The 25,516-nt window shown below is 42.8% G+C and overlaps 1 protein-coding gene across 1 annotated transcript; it reads left to right on the top strand.

Annotated features, from left to right (window-relative positions):
• The first annotated feature begins 1,118 nt into the window (after nucleotides 1–1,118).
• On the top strand, nucleotides 1,119–24,797 carry smarcd1 (SWI/SNF related BAF chromatin remodeling complex subunit D1). Its single transcript, XM_079511482.1, has 13 exons — nucleotides 1,119–1,387; nucleotides 5,893–6,068; nucleotides 9,279–9,321; nucleotides 9,556–9,678; nucleotides 13,350–13,472; nucleotides 14,228–14,344; nucleotides 14,866–14,967; nucleotides 15,712–15,873; nucleotides 17,029–17,126; nucleotides 18,120–18,255; nucleotides 20,141–20,263; nucleotides 21,915–22,016; nucleotides 23,176–24,797. Exons 1-13 carry the CDS (start codon nucleotides 1,202–1,204, stop codon nucleotides 23,227–23,229), a joined length of 1,545 nt encoding a protein of 514 aa, XP_079367608.1. The 5' UTR covers nucleotides 1,119–1,201; the 3' UTR covers nucleotides 23,230–24,797.
• The last annotated feature ends 719 nt before the right edge of the window (nucleotides 24,798–25,516 follow it).

The raw sequence follows: 25,516 nt of genomic DNA, 5'->3' as shown, positions 1-25,516 counted from the left end.
GGATGGTAACCGCAAGGTTGCCAGTTCGAACCCGGGCTCCCCCAGAGTTAGTGTCCTTGAGCAAGACTGTGCTGGTTTGTACCTTGCATGGTTTCTTCCGCCATCGGTGTATGAATGTGTGTGTGAACTGTGAATGGGTGAATGTAATACACTATATGTAAAGCGCCTTGGATAAAGGTGCTATATAAATGCACCATTTACCATTTTGAAACATGACTGTCGTCGTCATGTGAACAATGGCTAGGAGACTAGGACCGATGTATATAGGTCACGGCTTGAGTATAAATCCCATTTTCTTTTGTGTAATATAGTGTAATATATTGTACATCTTTAAATGTTCTGATGAATTGAAAATGGTGGACCCTATTGTAAACAAGTCTTAGTGCACTGCAGTGCTTGCTTCATCATGCTACTTCATCAAGTAGCAATTTTTGTATTGACTTGTGCGTTTGAAATCATGAAATGTATATACCCATTCTACATACTGTGAAATAAAAATCAATCAATCAATCAATCAATCAATCGGGCTTGTTTTCCTAGGGTTGCTTAGTTCAACCAAAGAACAAGATTCCTTTACAGGATCTCTCAACAAAAACACCTTGAAGACCTTATCAGGAGCCCTCGTACAAGGTTTCTTTGACTATGCATGAACCTCCTGGTACCACAGCACCTCAAAGGCCCTTAAAACTAGGCTCCAGACTTCCCAAAACAAACTGGTCAGGCTCCTACTTGGCCTCACCCCCCGAACCCACCTCACAAACTGGCCCCCATAAAATCTGAATCCCCCCCCACCGCCCCCCCCCCCCCCCCTTTTTCCCTCACTGTATATGTTTCTTTTCCCTTTTTACCTCCATTATGATGAATTCCTGTTCTGTTCTTTGTCTATATAGAAGTGTCTATTTGTACGTCTCTAAATGTTTTGATGAATTGAACATGGTGGACCCTCTTGTAAACAAGTGTAATGCTTAATTGGGTCGTCCACTCACAGTTAACAGCCTTTGTATTGAGTTTGTGCTTGAAATGTACTGTAATTCTGCAAACGGTTAATACATATTTCAATCAATCAATCAATTCTCTCGCGTTCCTCACACAGCAGCGCTCACATATCAACGCTCACGCGTCTCGTCTGCAGCCCGTCACCGTAGTATCGCGATAGTTTCTTCTTTCTCCCCCGGCGGTGCTGCTACCATTCGGAGGAGAGATGGCGGCTAGAGGTGGCTTTCAGTCGGCCCCAACGGGAGGCAGTGGCGGCGGAATGGGACCTGGACCTCCGGTACCGGGCGGAGGACCGGGCATGGGACCCGGGACTCCCACCGGGAGGATGGGACCCTCGCCGGGCGGCCAGAACCACATGTACCGCTCCCCGATGCCAGGGCCTGGATACCCGGTGAGCCACCGTCACTCACTCACTCACTCACTCCATCCATGGAGCATGTCTGCAAAGAACAAAGCCTTTCCAATCTGCTTTTGTCAGGGAGCTAATGGCGCTACTGATGCTAGCTGGAGGCTCTGTTACAATACAACTGTTATAATGGACACAAACACCCTGCTCGGTCTGATCACACGTTCTATTGGGTTGTAGTTTGGAACTGGGTTCGGGTTAGCAGCTACTAGCCAGCTAGTAGTTAGGTTAGTTAGCCAAATAACTTAGCCCGGCTAGCCTAGCTAACAAACTTGCATAGCGCTCTTATTTGCCGAGCTATGCTTGCTTTATTGAGTAGTTTGATTGTTTGATGCAATCTTAACTGTTGTGCAGGATGCTGACCTCATTGATTGATTTAGTCCACTAGCAGACATGCATGCTGTTATGGTAACCGTTTTATGTAACACAACATGCACTGCCCTCTTTCCAGGGAATAGCTTGCGCTACTAGTTGGATGCTGGAGTACGCTTTACTATAATGCAAGCTGATGTTATGCAGACGCTAGTAATTTATTTTATATTTCTATTTTGGTAACACTTTATAACACTTTCCTCCTGGCTGGTATTCGGTTTAACTAGTACTAGTGGGAGCAAGCGACGGGTATCTTCTTTAGTTTGTGCAGTCAGCAATATTGTGCAGGGAGGGATCCCCAAACTTTCTTTCTCTCTCAATGATGTGGGCTGCAAATTTACATTAAAGGACCACTTTTCAACTTATCTTCATATAATTAGTCCTCACTAATGTTCATGATAAAATACCACAATTTTCTGTGCCTCATAGGAGGACTGTGGGCAGTTCATTTTTTTTTATATTTAGATTTTATTATCGTGAGAACGATGCCTTCCATTATCGCATTGCAACTTTTCACGAATAGTAAGCCTGCAGTTTCGATTAGCTTGGATTCCCCATCGATGATGTCACTGGGGGACGAGTTTCTGAACTGCCCACAGCCATATGAGACAGACTTGAGTAGAAAAAAATTGTGGCATTTTATCATGAACATTAGTGAGGACAAATTATATGAAAGCAGGTTGAAAAGTGGTGAAGTGGTCCTTTAACCGGGGACACAGATGAGAAGGTTTTTGTCCAATGGGTTAAACCCATAGAGTATATAAAAGGATAGAGACTGAACTGGCGCAAAGCTCTGCCCCCCCCCCCCCAGCTATTCATGTCAGTGGAAGTTGCTCAGTGGCGTTTTGAAGCACCCTGAAGACTGCCGGAAGTACCGTCTCAGAACGTCTACTTCCGCATTTGACCACCAAATGTTGGTGGTCAAATGCGGAAGTGCAACCGAGCGCTCAATGTTAAAGCCCAGCTGCACAGGGTTTCCCGGTCATGAATCCACGGGTCCGCCTGTAGTCCCTCCTCCTACCACTAGGGCCCAGTGCTTCAACGTTGAATAGCCTCACTGGCCCCTTGGTTAAACCCCCCAGTAAGGCTATCCAACGTTGAAGCTACCACTACCTACTGGAGAAATGTGGAATTGCAGCACTTTCATGGAGGTGGACGGACGTTCATGACGTCACGTGCGTAAGCCCAGACCTCAAAATTTAGGTCATAGTCAAATTGAGGCCCATGGACAAATAATGCACTAACGGAAAATGTGTCTGGCTGTCGCCCGGTACTGTCTGACAGCCCTCCCCCTATCCACAAGGAGGAGCAGTGCACCAAAGCATTATGGGAATTGTAGTCCAGGAAGGAAGTGAGCCCAGTGTCCATGACATCCAAGGGGCCAATGAGCCTCTCCAACGTTGAAGCACTGGGCCCTAGTGGTAAGAGGAGGGACTGCAGGCGGACCCGTGGAAGTATGATGAGGAAACCCCGTGCAGCTGGGCTTTAACGTTGAGCGCATTTTGGGCACCAAATTTTGGTGCCCAAATCGAAAAAAGGCGGAAGTAGAAGGCTCTTCCGGGTGCTTCAAAACGCCACTGAGCAACTTCCACTGACATGAATTGCGTGGGGGGGGGGGGGGGGGGGGGAGCTTCACGCCAGTTCAGTCTCTATCCTTCTTTATACTCTATATGACATCACTGGGCTCACTGCTAAAATCTAAAATATCTAAAACCACATAGTACACACATACAGACCCCCAGGAAAGTGTTCTAGATCTTCTAAACGTCATTAACTTTATTTTAGCAAAAAGGGTCCCATTAACGTCATTAACACCCTCCGCGCCTTTGCCACAGATTAAAGTCAATTGAAGCCTAATTTTGATACTGGCGCTTAACGCCATTGCCGACGGCCTTCGGCAATTGAGCTTTTATAGCGCGTTCGATTGCTCGAGCCAACATGCTACTCACGTTAGCCGGTTAGCTAGCTGTGTTGTTAGCGCAGCACTGGATCGCCCATCTTAGATCGTCGTCGCCATAAGCATCCATTCTATCCATTTCTTTCAATCGCCTGTATCTCCTATTCCTTGTCCCAGATGGCATTTTTGGTCAAAACGGCGTTTCTTTGACGGCACAGAGCTGACAATCTAGAGCTCTCCGGAGCTCCGGCCTGGATTCACATTGTAAACAAGGCCCACCCAGCTGTGTGAAAACTCCTAACATAGGACTACCGGTTGTGGACCGGAAATGGCGGCTTTTCAAAATAAGAGCTCAAATTAAAAAAATGCTGGCGTGAATTAGATCCTAATTTTTCAATAAATGATAGCGGTCTAAGTGTTAACATATATATTTTTTAGCAAAAAAGGTCCCTTTAAAGTAGACATGCTGTCAGCTACTAGGATAACCATCTTGCCTTGGATTTACCTCTTTTCATTTGCAGCTTACTGACATTCTAAGAGCAACCTTCTGTGAAATGATTCCACTTTCTCCCCTGTCCTTGACTGCTTTCACACACACACAAAAGCATGCTGTGGCAACATAATCGAGAAAGCCTCATACTCCTGTGTGAAGAGTGCTGAATGAATTTCATGGAATTTCTCTTGGCACATTCTATCGTTCCTGTGCAGGCGTGCACTACACTACACATCACTTTTTTTTATTTGCATTTTTTATGTTCTGTTGAGTGTATGTATGGTTGTGCCCATTTCACTGCAGCCTAAACTGTAAACATTTCTGTCAAAATCAAATATAGTAAGTTAGTATTCCACTTTTATATGCCGTCAAGCAATAGTCAAATCACTACGGTATCTTTAGAGCTGAGCATAGATGTGATTTGCGCTCTGAAAAACAGAGCACAAAAATTAGGAAAACTGGGTGCTGTTTTTAAGTAGTCACATTTTGACAGCATAGCTGATCATCATAATAAACCTAATAAAAAATACCTTTTTAAGTCAGCTGCCAGTGTATGGGCTACTGGTGTCCAATGTACATCCATCTCGCTCTCTTCTCTCTCCAACCTACCCTCCAACCGAAGGGCAGTGTCTAACTGAAGCTGTTGTACAGAGAGAGAGAGAGGTGGACTGGAGGGACTCGGAAGTTGCCTTAGCCTCTCTGGATTGAGATTTGCACGTACAACACGAGTGTCTGCTGAAGAGAAAAGGGGAGATCAGTAATTTGTCATTCATCTGCGGCTTTTATCTGCACACACGTGTCATGCAGTCAGACACACGAAGCCGTCTGTTTGAATTCCTATCAGATGTTGTGGTGAGTTGGAGGGGTGGGTGGGTGGGTGGGCGAGTATTGTCTATTTTTTTGCAATAGTTACTTGACATGCAAATTGTGAAAGGGGCATGCACAAATGTACCCTATAAGGTAGCTGCTGTGGTAGAAGCCCATCTATGATTGACCATTTCTGTACAAATGGTACATGGCTTTCAGTCATTCTTTTTCTTCCACTTATCGTCTGTGTTAAGCCCAAACCACACCAAAGGGTCGGGTTGGGAGTTGAGTTTCAATGAGTTGCATTGGTGTGATCTACCTTAAAAAAACGTTTTGTCCCACTCCCAACCTGACCCTTTGGTGTGGTTTGGGCTTTTGACTTCTGCTGCCTAGACATTCCATGTTTTCTTTTGCTCTGTTGCTGATTACCGATGCAAGCATATAAACTTTTTATACCTAGATTACCTACGTTTATATAAACGGGTGTTGGACTTTGTGTCTTGTCCTCTGGCTCCTTGCCATTGTGTGGCACAATGCATATTAACTTTGAAGAATCAATTTACTGAACAGAAGCACTCAGGCATTTTAGTGCTTTTTAGCCTTTGTTTGGACTTTCTGGGGGTTTTTTTCAGCCGTTGTATCAAATTGTAATTACCCGCCAAGTTGTATTTTCGCCACGGACCATCACATTGTAAATTAACAATCGTGCTTATACTCCAGACCAGACTGCAGACCAGTCTATGATCAAATCTTGATTTTTTTTTAAAATGTACTTTTATATCAGTGTGCTGTGCCCTCAACTCTGTCAATTGATGGACTTGAGGAGGTGCTGTTGAGAAGGGACACCTGACCACCACATTGCTCCAGCAAATGGAGCTGCTCACCCCCGAAAATTGACCGAAATCTTTGGTTCCTATCCAGAGACCTGGCATGCCCCCATCCAACCGCATGACGCCCCAGGGACCGGCCATGGGCCCTCCGGGATATGGCAACAGCCCCGTGTCCCGCCCTGGGATGCCTGGGGTCATGGACCCGTCTCGCAAGAGGCCTGCACCCCAGCAGATCCAACAGGTCCAGCAGCAGAACCGCAACCAGCAGTAAGTTCCCACTGGTTAGCACGTGTCATTTCAGGGCCTTCTGGTCCAGTGCACTGGGTATGGCTGTCACGATCACACATTTAAGTTGACGATTAATTGGCATACAAATTATTGCAATTTACGATTTAATTGTGTTATTCTTTTTTTGGCATTGAGCTTTGATATGAATATAAATTACATTTCAGATTGCCTTAAAGGCTTCGTAATCAAAAATTGCAGATACGACTAATGTATAAAAATAAATGACTGACATTTAATCATTTTAAACTTAAAAAGCTTTTTTTTACCTCAAATAATTGCGATTAGATTATGTAATAAATAAGTGATGTGTGATTATATAAATGTGACAGGCCTATTAGTATGGCTATAGTACTATAAGTAAAGTGTCATGTCAGTTCACTGGGTTTATGAAACACACTTGAGTAAATGTTTTGAACCCATTTAGACCTGAGGTCAATTTGCCCTTCACTAAGTCCCTCCCCAACCCATCCTTGTCCAAAATAGGCAGAAAGCTTGACCTGCATAGCAACCAATGTTCCCTCTAATTGTTCTCCTGAGCAGACATCAGCAACTACTGAGCAAACATTACGTCACCTTGACACCAACTATCCAAACGTTAGATAATGCTAAGTGAGCGCCCCTCACTTCACACAGGTGGGATTTTTTTCCAAATGGATTTTGGTATACGAGTGAATCAATGTATAGTTACATAAAGTTACGCAAGTTACAACATTTTTATTTTATATCAAGGTGGTAGGCTAGCAATTTTAGGAATATTCAGTTAGTCTATATCAGTGGTTCTCAACCTTTTCAGGCTGTGACCCCCCAAAGTAATCATATTTGAACTGGGGACCCCCCACCCAGACAAGCAACAGAATGGTTCCACAGATAAATATTGTGAAAATAGCCGATCTACAAGCTCGTAGATCATTTAATAATCTGGCCAATGTTTGACCAGTTTTTATAGCATGGTTTGCTGATTACTTTTGATGCAGTAATGGTATTTTTTTCTTTTAGAGCCTTTGAGGTATTATAAAAGTCTTAAAAGTCCTTAAATTGTCACTTCACTGTCATCTGGGGTCCCCCCACCCCCAAATCACAGGTTGAGAACGACTGGCATGCCTCGCCTGTGTAATCTAAATAAAGTGTATAGTAAATAAAAAATAAAGTGTGGGCAAATGTCGACTCGGGATAGGTAGCCTATTATTACTGTAGTGATACTCGGGGCAATTTCTTTTTTAAATCAAACCTTTTTTTTTTTTTTTTTTACACCAGCGTCTGTGTGCGACAGATTTCAGTTGTGCGCGGGGCCATTTGGCCATGTGCGTGCGTGCGTGCGTGCGTGCGTGCGTGCGTGCGTGCGTGCGTGCGTGCGTGCGCGCGCGTGCGTGCGTGCGCGCACCTTAGGGGGAACATTGATAGCAACCGTTGTTAAACTATTTGGATTGGCATTGGACAATCGCTTTTTGTGGTGGGATTTAGTGAAGGGCTAATTCTACAAAATCCTCCTTCTAAATCCTGACAGTTTTCTGAAAAACCCATGTTTCTATGTCAGTGGTGCTCAACCTTTTTCATGTCAATGACCCCAAGAATTATCTGTATTTGGCCGCCGGTCCCATCTGAAAATATGATGTTCTATAGGGACTCCCCCAGAGCAAAGAATTGAGTTAAAAACGTTCGCACTGAAAGAATATATATTCAAAGATTTGCAACATATTAATAGCAGATCGTACAAGCTCGTAGCGCTGCACTTGGTGCTGCGCTATGAGCTTGTAGATCTGCTATTTTTCAATAGCTAAATTATAACAATGCTTAAAACACCAAAAGGGGTTCCCGTTCAGACTGGGTTAAATCTTTATGTTCTGGTTGAACATGTGGAACTTTATACCACAGTCAGGGCTCTAGGCCCGGTCTGCTGGCAAGTTGCCCCTGGACTTGATTCCCTAAGCTAGACTAAAAACCAGGGGTGACCGTTCCTTTGCAGCTGCCACCAGGTTCCACCCCTTTCCCCATTAGAAGTGGTCAGGCTATCTTGGGGGTTTTAAATCTCTTCTCAAGACTCATTTATTGTTTTACTTAATGGGATATTATATCAACTAGTCCTTAGTACTTCCTTGTTATTATTAAGCAGGTGGTCCGCGGACCCCCAAGTGGTCCGAAGCATGCCGTCGGACGAGGTGTCTTTCTCACACACACGCACATGCGTGCGCACACACAAGTCACACACACTGCAATGTCCGTTTTGGCGTGTTGTAGAAGTTAGAAGAGTCCATCTTTTGTTTAGTAGTTAAATGGATCAATGTACAGAATGTTCGCGGCCAAAAACATGAGTGTTGTTATGAGTCCCATTGGTATGCTGCGGCCGGAAGGGAACAAAATTCGATAGGCAACGAATGATGGTGTAACGCAACCACTTCTTCCCAATATGCCTTGCACTGCGTGACTGGCATGTCAGACATTCGGTTCATTATTTATCAGATAACGAGCCTGTTGTGTTCTGTTGATGCCTTCTATGTACAGCACGTGTTCTGTTGATGCCTTCTATGTACAGCAGAGCACGTTCGATGTAACGGCTTGTTTTATTTGAAATGTGTTTTATTATGACTAGGGCTGCACAATTAATCCAAATATTGAAAATCATTTATTTGTTTCACAGTTACATAATCGTGAAACTTTGCAGTAAATCTTAACTGTAATAAGTAGGTCGGGTATTGTCGGTATTGAGTCAAAGTCTGTCCCCGTTACAATGCGCTAGACCCTGGGAGATGGATGCTCCCAGTACCGCACGACCTGCCTCACCCAAGCCGTGCTACTCATGCGCTGAGTTGGCAATGCTGGGGATCGAACACATGAACTTGTGTTCTAAAGGCGAGAGCTCTACCGACTGAGCTATACCCGGGGACAATCTGTGACTGCCATTGTCCTTGCCATTGTCCCCTCACCATTAAACAAAGGTTAATAACATAAGTTGTAATTCCCTCTCCCCATCCATCAGGTACCCTGAGGTGCAATAAAATGACCAGAGGCCATTACATAGCATTTGACTAAAGCATTAAATACAAAATAAAACATGTAGCCATCATACACTATCGTGCAGCCCTAGTTAAGTGGCGGTACGTGTCCACAGTGTTCAGGGTAATCACTAATCTATAAAACTAATCTTTCTCTTCTAACTTGCATACTTTAATAATCTTTAATGGATTTTTTTAGCACAAAGAAGAAGAAGATGGCTGACAAAATTCTACCTCAGAGGGTGAGTATTAAACAAAATGGGTGGACACACAAAAGTAAGTGTGTTGTAAATAGGATTAACGTGCAAATGTCAACCGCATAATCTATTAAACAAAATGACATCATCCTGCGCATATCCATGAGGTGGAGCAAAGAAATTGATGATTGCAACAATGGGGAATTTCCTCTGTTCCACTATATCTACTGCCTGTAGATGGCCTGAAAGACCTCTGTGTGTGTGTTTGTCCTGTCTCAGATCAGAGAGCTGGTCCCAGAGTCTCAGGCGTACATGGATCTGCTGGCCTTTGAGAGGAAACTAGACCAGACCATTATGCGCAAGAGACTGGACATCCAGGAGGCTCTCAAGAGGCCCATTAAGGTAAAGACGGAGAACCTTTTGCTTCCACTGAAATTATTCACTTTTAATGTAATTCCTGTATCACTCACGGGTCTGGTTCAGGGCATTTCCATTGCACTTACTCCAGGACCTGGCTAAGATTATGTATGCCAGGGGTTCTCAACCCATGGGTCGCGACCCCTCGGGGGGTCGCCAAATTATTTTAGGGGGTCCCCAAATTATTTTCCAAAAAAGAGGAAAAAAAAATGTATATATATTTTCACGATTTTTCAAAAATAGCAGACCTACAAGCTCGTAGCGCGCCACTCGGTGGCGCGCTACGAGCTTGTAGGTCTGCTATTTTTCAATAGCTAAATTATAACAATGCTTAAAACACCAAAAGGGGTTCCCGCCCAAAATGGTTTAAGGTTATTGTAGCAGTCAATTTATATTGGGGGTCGGGAGGGGGCGGGGCGGGGGTCCCGAGACATTGCCAAAGCATTTCCGGGGGTCCCCGGACAAAAACGTTGAGAACCCCTGATTTATGCAACTATGAACTTAATTTAGCGGAGAATATCTCAACTGTTCTTGGCTAATATGACCGCTGCGAACAACTTAGGGACTGTGAAAAATTCTCTATCCGGGGGCGAAATACCCGGAAATGACCACACCAGACAGCTACTTCAAACATGGCTCTATCTTCTAAACTGTTTGCGCGACAGATTTCCATGAGATGCTCAAAATGTTCAGAATACTCATGTTTGAATACTCGGTAGACCATATGCACACGGCGGACATCTTTCCACAAGTTAATGGCAGGGTGGAAACTAGCTGCAATTTGCCATTGACCGCCCATACATCCAAACAGACAAAGTCCTATCTAATTGTATTGTACATTATGTCAAACTCACCAACATTGCAGCTGTACGAAAAGCTTGAATGATGCTCTTTCTATTTGCAAAGTGTTTGTTTCATAAAGATCCACCATAGAGATGTTATGAGCTACTTTATGTCAAGAAAGTGTTGGAGTTTGGAAGCGCTCCCTTTCAGTAACGCAAGATCCTGCTGCCTCCTGCATTATGTGCAAATTCAAAGGTGGTACGCAGTAGGGCTGTCAGTTCACCTCTATGATCCCATTCGAATTTCATTGCTTTATTATTTTTAATATTCAAAAATTGACATCATTAATTTTAGCTCATTATATAGCCTACCGTATGCACAGAATATCAAGTTTGTATGCACGCCAAAGCTATTTTGACATGTATTAATGATTGGCACAGCAAAAAAATAATAATAGCGTATAATATATCTATATATAATATCTATAATGCACTTCAATAGTGCACTTAGACAGTGAACTTAAAGTAGACTTAAAGTAGATTATGAAACTACTAGTGAGTATTCAGTATATCATGAACGGGAGTTCAAACCAGCAATACAGCAGTTGTTTCTCTATTTTAACAGAACAGTGTGGCAGTGGCTATCACGATGAACAGGCCAGCTCATATAGTCTGCAGATTACGTTTTCTCTAATGTTATTTTCTATATTAAAACCAACAGATCACCGCGTTGCACTGTGCAATGCAAACTAATAGGCGAGTGGCTCCGGTGCGGTATTTCCGAACGTGCCCAACGGCCCATCACCGCGTTCGGAAATAGTGCACTGTGCAATGCAAGCGTCTGTGCCGGTGTGGTATTTCCGAACGTAAATGTTCAGGAGTGGTGATCGATCCATCTGATCCCGTTGCTTTCTTGAGCCTCCGTCATGTTTGTCTGCCTTTGTTTACGTTTACTGCTGCTTCCTGCTTGTAGTCAAGGAAGATTAGAGAAGGAAGTGACATGGTCACGTGACTGTGCGGCGCCATGACACTTTCATGGGAGCCAAATCTCTCACCGGAAGTTGCATGAATACAAAGCAGTAAATGGAGCAAGCTTGACCAGCTCATAAACATTTATTTACAGTATGAACCATTGAGAACTGTCATATAATCGGTTCAGGCATATAAAAGAAGACATATCACAGGTTGTTTTCTAATCACTTGGTTTTCGATGTGCACAGTACATTTTATTTGAGGATTTAAACTGCAGCAGGTATCGTTTCTGTTCCGGGGGTATCGCGAGATACTCGGCACGTTCAGAAACATACTTTTTGCACTTTAGATACCTCTATAAAATTACACAGTGTACACATCGCAAAGCAACACAGCAGACAATAATGTGTTATGTCTTCTGTTTTTTGCCAGAAGCGATTACTTTACAAAAGATCTGTCATTCAGAAATATTGTTTGTGTAGCTCATGTTCATGAGCTGGTCACAGAGCTCTCATTGACTCCAGTGCATTCTGCCGAACTTCCGGATGCAGTTTGGCTCCCATGGTGCGACGAATCTGCCGTCTGGAATTGCGTGATAGCGAAAATGTTGTTGGTGACTTTACCTCCATTTCATATACCTTGCTTGTAGTCTGACTCATGCCCAACTATCCCACTTGATAGAGTAGGACCGGTAGCGACAGCCCCCTGCTATTCATTTCAATGGAAGTTGCTCACTCCTCTATATGGCTGGAAGGCAAGAAGCGGCTGGGCTGATTCAACAGCGGTAGATTCGTTATTCAATACATTAAGCGATCGGGTAAAACAAAATAAAAATATAAAATAGAATTAATAAATCATAAAAGCTACTTTCGAATGGCAATTTTAGCATTCGAATATGTATTTATTTTTTCATTTTCGAATTTCTTTCATATTATGAAATTCGTTCTGACAGCCTTAGTACGCAGGGCCGTTGAGTGATGATTCAATGAGCTCTTCCAAACTCCAATACTTAACCGCCTGCAAGGAATTTCTTGACATAAAGTAGCTCATAACATGTCTACTGTGGACTTTTATGAAGAACACTTTGCAGATGGAAAGATAATTAAAGCTTTTCGTACAGCTGCAATGTTGGTGAGTTTGACATAATTTAATACAATTAGATAGGACTTTGTCTGTTTGGATGTATGGGCGGTCATTGGCTGTATGGGCGGTCATTGGCAAATTGTGGCTAGTTTCCACCCTGCCATTAACTTATGGAAAGATGACCGCCGTGTGCATATTGCCTATTGAGTATTCAAACATGAGTATTTTTAACAATTTGAGCATCTCAGAATCCTCTGTAGCTCTAACGGTTTAGAAGATAGAGCCATGTTTTAAGTGGCGGTTATTTTAAAAAGGGCGTGGTCATTTTGGGGTATTTCGCCCCGGATAGAGAATTTTTCACAGTTCCTAAGTTGTTCGCAGCGGTCATGTTAGCCAAGAACAGTTGAGATATTCTCCGCTAAATGAAGTGCATACATATCTTAGCCAGGTCCTGGAGTAACTTGGACATTTAATAATAGAACACTGTTTGGCATAGTGCTTTTGCTTTACCTTATGTGCTTTTTTCGGTCGACCAGCGTTTTCTACCCATTTGAGCCATTTCTGCCAGCCACTTTTGAAATGGGAACATTTATGGAATTCACAGTCTAGTCAGGGCCCTGGAACACCAGTTGAATGCAATTTATTTCATGGTGAAATTGAAAAACGGCACTATTTGTGACCAGTAGTTACAGGGCTTTGAAGAACCCTGGTTTAGACATTGAATTTGGCACAAACACAATTTGATATATATACATGGAATAGTTTAATCAGGAAAAATCTATGACTCTAATGTTGCTTCTGCTTATCGTCTGGTTCTAGCAAAAGAGAAAGCTTCGCATCTTCATTTCCAACACCTTCAACCCTGCCAAGCCTGATGCTGAAGATGGAGAGGGCACAGTTGCATCATGGGAGCTACGTGTAGAAGGCCGCCTCCTTGAAGATGTAAGACTGACACAATGGGGTCATTTCTGGATTAATGTCTGCCTGTATTTTCGTAGACCCAACCTTTCTTGTCGGCACGAGAGTCACTGCTCACTTCAAACAGAATTCAAAAAGTTACACTAGCTTATTAAAGGAATCTGTAATACTGTGTTACCAGTACTTAGTATTGTAATTTGCATGTTTATTTGCATCTGCTGACAGTCGGATCTTGTAGAACAAAGGAAATCCTGCTCGCTTCACGCACATAGCCATTTAAACTCTATATACGTAGTTGATTAGGGTTCCCCATTTGTCTGTTTGGTCCCATCTTTTTCCATTTACACAAACTCTCTTTGCCAAAAATATCAAAGAGGTTCACAAACGCGCCACAACAGATTTTGAGCTTTTAGATCTATTTTTTCTGTATTTTCACAGAATGTTTGCCTGTTATGACATGCCTAGAATAGGTAGTACAGTGGACGTTTATTTTATTTCATAAACCATTTAAAAATGTTTGCTATAGAATATCTAGACTAATTGCTAGTAAATGTTGGCTTGAGCTGGCAAGTTGGTTTACCCTTATCAACCACCTTGTTATGGCCAGTTGTCATTTGGGAGTCCTATTCCATTTTCATGGCTGGTAAGATGTTAAAAGTGGCCAACTTATTTGGGGCTTAACTATCCACTGTGTTGTCCGGTGTACAGAGGTACTTGCTTTTTGCCTTGCTTGCTGGGCTATGTGACGCATTTTACAGCGACGATGGTTTGTTTTCCAGACGGCTGTGTCCAAGTACGATGCCACCAAACAGAAAAGGAAGTTCTCTTCCTTCTTCAAGTCCCTGGTGATTGAGCTGGACAAGGATCTGTATGGGCCCGATAATCACCTAGTGGAAGTAAGACTATACTCAAAATGATTCTATTTAATCATATGACCTGAGACCAGATTCTACAAATGTCTTCTAAATCCTGACAGTTCTCTGAAGAACCTAGGTTTCTGTATCAGTGGTGCTCAAACTAGGACCCCCAGAATTATATGTAATTGGCTTCCGACCCCCATCTGAAAATGTGTTGTTCCAGGGACCTCCCAGAAGCAAAGATATGAGTTAAAAACGTTTGCTGTGAACGAATATATTAAAAGATTTGAACTCACGATTTTTCAAAAATAGCAGAACTAAGCTTGTAGCTAAAATTTAAAACAATGGTTTAAGTGGTTAATAGCTATAAGGTGACACAGATGCGTCCTCGGGTATATGGGGGGGAGGTCCCTGGCATATCGCTTCAAATGGGGCGTCCGTGGGGCTAATTAGTGTCAATTTGGGGGTCCTTGACATGACAAAGTTTGGGAACCACTGCTCTAGGACGGTCATAGGTGATAATGACATGTTAATGTAATTTCCTTCCTTTTTGTTTCCAGTGGCACAGGACTGCCACCACCCAGGAGACCGATGGTTTCCAGGTGAAGAGGCCTGGCGATGTGGGCGTTCGCTGCACCGTCCTGCTCATGCTGGACTACCAGGTAAAACAGACCCGGGTCAACAACACTTGCGTGTCGGTAAGACTCGAGCTTTCGTGAAAGCTGGCGTATTCTATCAGTGGTTTTCAACCAGTGGTCCAACAGTGGTCCCTGAGAGTGTTCCAGGTGGTCCCCAGCTAAATGACAGAGAGAGTTGGTAACCACATGGACCCTTATTAGGCCTTTAACTCTTTGAGAGTGTAAACTGAAACCAAACTGACCCGTACGGGTCTGTTTGGTTTCATTTTACGCTCTCAAGAGTTAAACATGGTTAAACATCTGCATTTCTTAATTTACAAGAAATCTACACAATTATAGAGAATGTAAAATAATTATTCTGATCACCGTTTCAATAATTGTGGACAAATGATTAACAGACATATTCCTTCGTCTCAGGTCTGAGAGGCAAAAACTCGTCAAATGGTGGTCTGTGGCTCAAAATGTCAAATAAATAATGGGCCTTGATATGAAAAGGGTTGAAAACCACTGTATTTCACCATTTTCCGGCTTTTAGAGATTTTTAGAGAACAATTTAATGCTGCATATCTCTGGAGTAGTCCAACATGGTATTGCCTCCTTTAGTGTTCACCTACACCCTCTTTCTCTGTCTCCTCTTATCGTCTTCTCCTAACTGCAACTCTTATCTCTCTCGGCACCATTCACTGACGCACCCCATTACCTGCCATCCCTCCCAATCTCCCATCACCTCATCCACCTCCATCATGCTGTTTCTTTGCCCCTTCCCAGCCTCCTCAGTTCAAGCTGGACCCCCGCCTGGCTCGCATGCTGGGCATCCACACCCAGACCCGGCCAGTCATCATCCAGGCCCTGTGGCAGTACGTCAAGACTCACAAGCTCCAGGACCCACATGAGCGCGAGTTCATCAACTGTGACAAATATCTGCAACAGGTGAGGGGGGGGCGTCCTTGCTGATGCCACATATAGAGGCACAGCATGTTGCCTAAGTGTTTTTTTTATTTTAACTAAAGTTTCTGCCAAGCCTCGATCTTGGCTGGGTGTTCCAGCAAACCATATTGTCCAGGGCAGTCTGTTTCTGCACTCCTGTAGCGACACCTATTCTGTATTTAAGTCCGTCATTTTGTAGTCCTACGTTACGTCCGGGTCCAAGTGGCACCAGCTCCCGTCCGCATCTCATTGTAAATAGAATATCTGAACGCGTGAATCTTTTCACAATGACATTATTTTTCAGAAAGGAAGCCATTGAGGGTTAAAATGCGTCTTAATGCTTCCAACTCGAGTAGAATTATTAATGTTCTGTCCATGACAAAGAAAATATATGATGTGGAGACAATAAAGACTATTATTATCATTATTATTGGAGGTGGTAACAGTACATTTGCTCAGTAAAATATTTCGGGGGCATATTTAGTATGTGTGCAGGGTTGACCCTTCACTGGGAGCTTCAGCCTCCCAGTGAAGCTCCTCACTGTCTACAAACTTATCTTTAAAACATGGAATTCAATGGTAGCTTTCAAACCTTAGGGGGACCTATAAATGTGAAATATTGTCTGCTCATTTTTTATTCAATTATTTAAAGATTCAGTTATTTAAGGAGTGGTTAGTGATCCCGCCTGGGGAGCCAGAGCCCCTGGTTGTCCCAGGTACGATTCCAGGGCCAGCTCAGCAGTGTGTCCCTGAGCAAGACTCCTAACCCCGAATTGCTCCCGGAGTGCCATAGCACTGCTCCTAAGAATGTGTAAATGCATATTTACATGCATAATACTATATTATATACATATAATGTGACCAAAAACACCCCAAAAGAGTGGGGACTATTCTACTATTCTATTCAAATTCTTGGTTGGTGGAAATAGTAATAATTATGTACTCTCCCGGGTCTAGCCTCCGCATCATGCATTATTTACAGATTAGAAACTCCATGGCTCTTAAATAAGCACTGAGGTCATTTTCATTGCCACCATTCAGAGGCAGTTTGACAGAAACAAAATAACTTTTCTCATGTTGTGGCAGAAGTAGAGTGGGGGCGCCGGTGGGCACCATTTGTCTTTGCTGTGATAATGGAGCGTGGATGTCATTTTGTAGATATTCGAGACCCAGCGCATGAAGTTCTCAGAGATCCCTCAACGTTTGCATGCCCTCTTGATGCCCCCCGAGCCCATCATCATCAACCATGTCATCAGGTAATTATCAGTCTTCCCACAGTCATAGAAAAATAATACCTTTTCCTTGGAAAACAAAGAAAATGTAATGGAATTTTGTTCATAAAGGCTTGGCTGTTTTAGCGTGGAAAATACTTCACTGGAAACGGATGCCACATTTGCGACTGATGGATGCGAGTACTTTTGAAACAAGGCAAACTATAGGTGTACATGGTTGAGTGGCATGATTCCTTCATGGCTTTCATTTGCAGTTGTCTGGTAGTTGTTCAGGCGTTTGTTCTGGCGTTTTCAACACCCTCTGTTAGACAAATATCCTGACTTATATTGGTCACTACAAATATTAAATCAGTGGAAGAACTAATTTACAACGGTCTCTTCTCACATAAGCATCTTGCATCACTGCTTTCAACTTTAACACTATCAGTGCCGGGATTCCTTCAAAATAGAAGCTCTGGGGTGCCGGAAAGACATGGCCGCTTTTACTCTGAAACCCCCCCCCCCCCCCCGGAGAAATATTTTTGCTAGCTTACCTTGCCGATTTCACTTATAAGATACATGATCCAAAAAGCGTTCCTATTTTGAACGAGAGGCATGTTGAAGTCAGAAATGAAGCGCTTAGTATATCCATCAGATCAAAACCACGGAGAGCGCTCTGGATTAGGAGAGACGAGGCATTCTTTCTGCCGCTAACAGCTAAGTGAAGGGTACACTAATATGACTGAAAAGCGAAGGACGGTGGCCGAGTGTCCGACTGAAAAATAAAATAAAAGGAAATAATATTCTCCCCTCGCCTGATATCATTGAGGATGCGCTAGGACGTGTACACACGTCCAATCCATCCGTCGATTGGATTCCCTAGGACGTGTGGCTACGTCCTACGGACGGAAACGGTTAATGTGACATCACATGACTATAGCTAGTCAGGGTGAAAGTAAACGTGGAGCTGTGTGTTACTCTGCAGTGTGGACCCGAATGACCAAAAGACTAAATATGGAGCTGTGTGTTACTCTGCAGTGTGGACCCGAATGACCAAAAGAAGACTGCCTGCTACGACATTGATGTAGAGGTGGACGACACCCTGAAGACTCAGATGAACTCCTTCCTCCTCTCCACAGCCAGTCAGCAAGAAATAGCCGGCCTGGACAACAAGGTAATAATTATACCACAGGATTTCAAAGTGGGGGAAGGGCTATTTCCCCCAGAATTTCTTTCTTTGCATCGAAATGAAAGCATCAATACTTTCGGTATTGAAATACATGTATTTATATCCTGTGTTTGTACGGGGAAAAAAAAACTTGGCTGGGTGACAAAAAAACTTGTTATAATACACTAGTTATCCCCCCCCCCCCCCCCCCCCCCCCCCGCACGCTGTAAACATCAGCCCATGAGCAGGCTTGTCTGCCTGAGAAAAAACACTCATCAATATTGCGTCTGTGTGCCCTCTTTATCTGATGATCGATTATTTTTTATTGCTCACTTCTATGCGTGCTCTGAACAGCCAAACAGAGTGCTCCCCCTCCGTCGAGCTCCAACGCTGATTCAACGTGCTCATTCGGGTAATTGGTCCCCGGCTGACTACTGCCATTGGTGCAGGACACGATTGGTGCAGGACACAATGTAAATTCCTGCGGCTGAGTGTCTGTCGGCCACAGACACTCAACGACGTCCCGACGTTGGCTTGGTGTGTCAGGGCCTTAAGAAATGGACACTAATGTAATTGCGGTTCTAAGAATCCCAAATGACCGCTAGAGGTGTCGTGCTTAAAGAGAACGTGGCTTCTTCACAGATTTCCAAAATGTGATTGTTGCTCAGTTATAAATCACGTGGATTGGCTGTGTGACGACACGCTCCATCTTCTGTAACGATGCTAAAACCATGAGGCGCAGCACGTGGACACCATTTTTGAGCAAATTAATGTCTTTTCCCGACGATTTATGACAAGTTACATGTATCTGTCGCTTTTTAATTGTCCCAACGTTGAGGTCAGCTTGATCTTTGTGAGCTCCCCGCCAGCTGCCATTACTGTGGCTGTAATCACGTTGATAATGGCACGGAGCCAAACCTCCCCTACTGACAGAGTTCCTCCTGGGGTGGTCTTTGTTCTGAGACCGAGTCAACGATGTCAATGATATTTGTTTATTGTTAATGGGCGCTGGCCCCGTTCGTATTGTACTATTTTTGAGTGATTATCGTCAGTGGACATGCTTTTCCTGCTTGCTGTATATCAAAGGCTTTTCTGAAGTTAATTTTTTTGTTCTCCTATACACGTGTTAGATCTACATGGTATGCTTCTTTTTTTTGAAAGATTTGTTTTTGTCTTTTCTGCCTTTATTGATAGTATCAAGAGAAGAGAAACAGGACAGGCGGGGAGAGACATGAGGAAAAGGCATGAACGGGACTTGAACATGCGACAGGCTGTCAGGCCAAAGCCTATATGTCACAGCTACCCACACATTAGCTAATCTCAGACACTGATTGTGCCGATTCCAAAAAATCTAGAAACCGGTTATTCTGTTTGACTTTGTAATTACTACAATAATGTTGATGACCCCCTTTCATGAAGGACGATGTTTATTCCTTGCTAATGGCTCCATGTAGCACGGTAGCTTTTGTTAATAATAAATTGGATGGGAAAAATGTTCAATTTATTCTAATGGAAGATTGTTCTCTAAAATGGTTTAATTTAGTCTTATCTTGATTCGCTACAGATCCATAAAGCCATCGAGGCAAGCTATATGAGGCCATTTTAATTAATTCAAAATGTCTTGGAAAACAATTAAGGCTAGGCTACAGGATATTAATTGCTCATTTTGGGTGTTATCGCGACGTCAGACTTGTTAGGTGGAATTACTGAATTGCCTGGTGATGGGACAGAAATCCAGCAGTACCGTGTACCACTGTATTCATTTCATTTGGTTTAATGGAATTAAATCCATTCAATCTGATTCTAGCATAGAGTGACAATGACTGCCAGTGGCATGACTAATTCTTTGCAGATTTTAACTGAATTCACAATGTTATTTTTTTCTCCACAGATCCACGAGACCATTGAGACCATCAACCAGCTGAAGACCCAGAGAGAGTTCATGCTGAGCTTTGCCAGAGATCCTCAGGGCTTTATCAACGACTGGTTGCAGTCGCAGTGCAGAGACCTCAAGGTAAGGCCTGTCAGTCATGGAGCCAAGCAGGTGTTAAATAGCCTCGGTACCCTGCAGGCTTTTATTTTCGTTCGCATCGGCTCAAAAAAAATGAAAGCCTGGGGGAACGAGATACATTTCCTGGAGTAGGAGTGAACTACAGTGCAGAGGGGCGTCGCTCGAAATAATGGTGGGGGGGGCAGGGGCGGGCGATCGGTAAACCAATATTCTCCAGCGCTTGCTCCATGCGCGCCCACCCCTCTAGACCAGAGAACACGCTGGCTGGGGCCAGGCGAGGTGTTAAATAGAGGCACGGTTTACCAAAAAAAAGGACTTATTTTGAATTTTGTATTTTCGTGGGCGCAGTCCTGTGAAATTGTTGCACATGTGCTTGTTTCGTGCACATGCCCGCCGGCGACTAGACCTGGATTGTGGTGAGCAGACCTGTCGTTGATCCAGGAGACAACACCCGCTCCCCGTCTAAAAGGACTGTACTGTACTGGCGCACTCAAAATCATCATATATACAGTTAATATTGTTTGTGTGTGTGTGTGTTAGGTTGTGCACAGGTGGTGAAAAACAACCATGCTTTTCGTGCTCATACCCACCCAGCCAGCTACCCAGCCAGCCACACACACATGGCTCCGTAAGGGAGTGGTTGCACAACTCAAAAATAAAGTTCTCTTTGGCCCTGGCTGCCCTGCACTGGGCCGATATAACAAATGACTTAAATATACAAAGACCTGACTGACATTTAATATTGATATACTTGTCTTGTACAAATAGTGGACATGGCCCATCTACAAGCATCTTACTTTATGAAACATGCAAAATACATCACAAACGACCGGCCTACTGATTGTCTGAAAGGGGTCTAATGGCAGGGTTAAGCCATTCAGGGCGGGAACCCCTTTTGGTGTTTTAAACATTATGTAATAATTTTGCTATTGAAAAATAGCAGATCTACAAGCTCATAGCGCACCACCGAGCGGCGCGCTACGAGCTTGTAGGTCTGCTATTTTTTTTTAAAAGTGAAAATGTGGCACAAATCTTTGAATATTATATAACGTTTTTAACTCGACATAGAAACATGGGTTTTTCAGAAAACTGTCAGCATTTAGAAGACATTTTTGTAGAATCGTTCCCAGGTCAAAATGGGTTAATACGGGTGTAAACATGTTACAAAAGAAGTCATTAATTTACTACACTCGTACTGCTCAGGCTTCAGATTCTGTTGGTGCAGCACTTTTGCACAATTTATACACAGCTATTTTTGCCATGGCTATGTGGTTATTCTAAAAATATTCTAATATAATTGTTTACTTTTGTGATGATGTTCGGTTGTGGTCTATCAACATTTTCATTCTGCAGCCCGCTGCTGTTAAAACTGAATTTCCCTAGAAAAATGTGTTTACTTTGTAATGCTTTTCTGTTTAATATATTTCTGTTGTAGTCTATCAACATTTTTATTCTGCACGCGGCTGCAGTTGCAACTGAATTTCCCCCGAGAAAACGGTTTCAACTCAATTATCCTGTTGACTGTATCAATATTTGTTGTTTTTAATCGGCAATCCTTGCTACTGTCACTGCCTGCATTACAAGTGTAGTTGAGAGATCAGATGACTTTCAAAAGTGCAAATGTCTAATTCTGTATTTTATTCACTGCAATCAGACCATGACGGATGTGGTCGGAAACCCGGAAGAAGAACGAAGGGCAGAGTTCTATTTCCAGCCCTGGGCCCAGGAGGCAGTGTGTCGCTACTTCTACTCCAAGGTAATCTGTCTTAGAACGCTTTACAACATGATGGCCATTTGGCTCCGACCTACGTCATGCTCAATATGGCTGCTCCTCTGCCAATATGCATGAGGTTTCCTATCCCCTCAAAGTGTTGCAGTTTCCCACATCACTGCGGACAGCAAGTGTAATTTTATTTTATTTTATTATTTTGTAATTGCCAGCACCTCGTGTCCCTCTTTCTTTCTCCGTTTGAGATAACTTATTAAAGTAGTTCACCCAAAAAATTACTTATTTTCTATCAATTACACACCCCATGGAGCCTTGAATTCATGGAGTTTGTTTGTTTGTCACATTCATATTAAAGTTCTCAACGGGCCCAAAAATTAACATAATTTATAAAACATTTAGCATATGAACTGAAGCTCATTTGGTGCGCCGCAAACCAGAGGCCAGCCAGCGGTATAAACAACCACCCCACCGTTCACTTCTCTCTGCCCCCCGCCTCCACTCCTCAGTCTTCCTCCTGTCACAATTAAGTGAATCGCCGATAGCGCAGCCCTCTTCATAATAAATACATACTTGTAGGCTATAGCCTACACATTACACAAATAACAGAATTGCTATTTTTATTATAATAACATTCTTTTAAAAAAAGGCGAAAAGGAGAGAATCACTGAGCCTGCGGCCCGGGCCCAAAGTTTATGCTTAATTACGTCGGGTTCGGGCCGAGTTTGAGAACTTTAATTCATATAGTCTGTATCTCATAGGAGGGCTGTGGGCAGTTTTATCGTGAGAACGATGGCTTCCATTTTTGCATTGCAACTTTTGCAGGAATAGAAAGCCTGCAGTTGCTATTAGCTTGGATTCTGAACTGCCCAGTGTGCCCACAGCCCTCCCATGAGACAGACAGAGTAGAAAACAATTTGTGGTATTTTATCATGGACATTAGTGGGGACCATTATATGAAGGTAGGTTGAAAAGTGGTGAATTGGTCCTTTAAGCTGCTAATTTAGACTGAAGTAATTAAAGCTGGTCACGTTGGCATGTTTGGAATTGCATGTTTGGAATTGTAAAAGCTGAAATCAATAATATATCAGTATTCCGATATTAACCCGAGGGCCACATTAAGTGATGTCGCATGTGGCCGCCAGTTGCCCATGTATGACATACTGTATCTATGATAAATCTTTTCCAGGTGCAGCAGCGTCGTCAGGAGTTGGAGCAGGCTCTTGGGATCAGGAATACCTAAAAAGAGGCGCCAGGCAAAACAAGGAGACGTGCTGTGTGCTTTCAGAGTGTTTGTGAGAGTACCCGAGGGAAATGTTCAAAACGCTTTGACAAACCTAGACGGATTATAGATAATGGACGGCCTTTTCTGTTATGTTGGATATTTTTTCAAGCTTCATCACCACCACCCCGCTGCTCAGTGTGTATTGCAGTTAGGTTCTTTATTAACGATTTTTGTTTTTGTCACACCACAGCTCCCTGAGCACAATGTATATTTCTCTTGATTGCCTAAGCCTTACCTGGAACCATTCCTTTCATTTTGGATAGATTGTGCCCCCCCTGGCCCACACAGTACTGATTGTACACCCATGATAAACAGCGGGCAGTTGCACCAGCTGTTGATTTCGAGTATCAAGTGTTTTGCCATGGGTCTTTGCTTTCTGTATTTTTGTTTTTTGGGAACAGAATTCATAAATAATACACTCTCATTTTTGCCCCCCCCAAATGGTTAGTCATAAGTTTGGTATAGATGGTGAATGTGTTTGTAATCATTTATCTAGCCTACAGTGTGTGGATATCCATGTCAGTCTGTCATACAATTTCATTGTTCTGTTTTGATGGTTTGTGGCACAGTTCTCTTGTCTGAAATTGAAGATTTTACAACTTGACTATGGCAGAACATACACTGTTGGGACAGATCTGACAAAGTTGTTTAAAGGTTAATTAATACTTATTTGCCTGAACCTTTCTCAAAAGTACATCATTTAGCAACATTGACTACAACCGCGTGTTGAAGGGGTCATTCAACTAAATATGAATTAAGCTTCATATTTTTCAGGGTGCCATTGATAAAAAAAAAACTAAAAAAAAAACGTTTTTGTTAATGATCCTGTTTGTTTTGTCAAACAAATATATCAATATTTGTCTTGTTAGCTAGTACAGAATATCAAGAATTTAGCTAGTATAAGTACCTCTAGTCTATATAGTTTTGTAAATACTGAGCAAGGAAAAACTGATGATTGATGTGAAGTAAAATTGTATCGGTTTTCCAGGCAGATGGTTCTCTTAACTCTGCCTATGCTCGGATAGTTTACACAATATTTATATTATCGGTCCTCCTCGCTCAGTGAGCCCAATGGCTTTCTTCTTTATAACATGACTGTAGCAGTTGCATTTGATGAACCAATGCTCCATAATATGCTTTATAGATTTGTGTATTTTAATTATTTGCAGAGAAGCCATATACACTTGAACAAGCGTGGTGCATTGGTCATGGAATGTAGCCTACCCTATTTAAAGAATTTCAGCTTTTGAATCAGTCTGATTTAAGAGCCATTAGCTGTCAAAGTCAAGTTGGAGGCCCTCATTTGAAAGGTTGGTTTTCATTCACTTTATGAATTCCAACAATACACTAATGTTTTCAGGGCTGATTAGTAAAATAGTTAATGTTCAATACATTTTCAGAACCACTAGAGTTAAATATAGACAACACTTGAGACTATAGTATTATTATCTTGAGACTTTTTCATGGACCAAACCTATTTTTCTGTAATCTTATGTTCTAATAAAATAAAGGATATCTTAAAGTAACTTTCGCTTCGGTCTATTTCTGATGGAAACAATTATGCATGTGGGTTGATAGATTTCAGGGTTATTGCGGGGGTTTAGAGGGTCCACTGCAAAATACGTATAACCGCTTTAACCCTAATATACATAGGGTCTGTGGGCTTGTAGATTTGCACCCTTTTTTTATCCTGAAAAGGAAATTGTAAATTGCATCGTGGGGGTCCCTGCCTGGCACAATATTTTTTTGATGGCAGTCTGCAGCCAAATATTGATTTGGTGGTCCGTGACATGAGGTTTGAGAACCACTACTGTATTCCCTGGAATTGCCTCCCATGTTTAGGTTACGCTCACGTTTGATTTGTTGTTGGCATTTTTCCAATCCAACATGCTTTAAAACGATGAACCTATGGTAAGACCAAAGTACAGGGCAATTATAAAATCCAATAAAATGGTGTCGGTAGTCTAGACTCAACTTGGAGTCACTCAAGGTAGCCAAAGTAAAACATTATCCAGACCAGTGCTTCTCAACCTGGGCACTCATTTAGCCGAGGCAGGAGTGCCTCGGCCCTCGGCTAAATGATTAATAGTAAGGAAATAGAATATAAACCAAATTGGACCATAGTCTGCCTTTGAATATTGCCTGAATGGAACCAAATGGACCCTAACTGTTCCATTTTTATACATGTTAAGTAAACAGCGGATGTCAGCATGTGGATCAGGGTGGTTCCCAGAGGGGGGTCTGC

This window comes from Electrona antarctica (genome assembly GCF_951216825.1).
Source record: "Electrona antarctica genome assembly, chromosome: 9".
Classification (NCBI taxonomy): domain Eukaryota; kingdom Metazoa; phylum Chordata; class Actinopteri; order Myctophiformes; family Myctophidae; genus Electrona; species Electrona antarctica.
This window is presented reverse-complemented; position numbering and strand designations above follow the sequence as displayed.

What these genes read in the sequence shown, in the direction of transcription:
- smarcd1 (XM_079511482.1), top strand. Translation starts at nt 1,202, where the DNA reads ATGGCGGCTAGAGGTGGCTTTCAGTCGGCCCCAACGGGAGGCAGTGGC. An exon ending in CAGCAGAACCGCAACCAGCA is followed by an intron (nt 6,069 to 9,278) that starts GTAAGTTCCCAC and finishes GGATTTTTTTAG; the next exon opens with CACAAAGAAGAAGAAGATGG. An exon ending in TAGCCGGCCTGGACAACAAG is followed by an intron (nt 18,256 to 20,140) that starts GTAATAATTATA and finishes TTTTCTCCACAG; the next exon opens with ATCCACGAGACCATTGAGAC.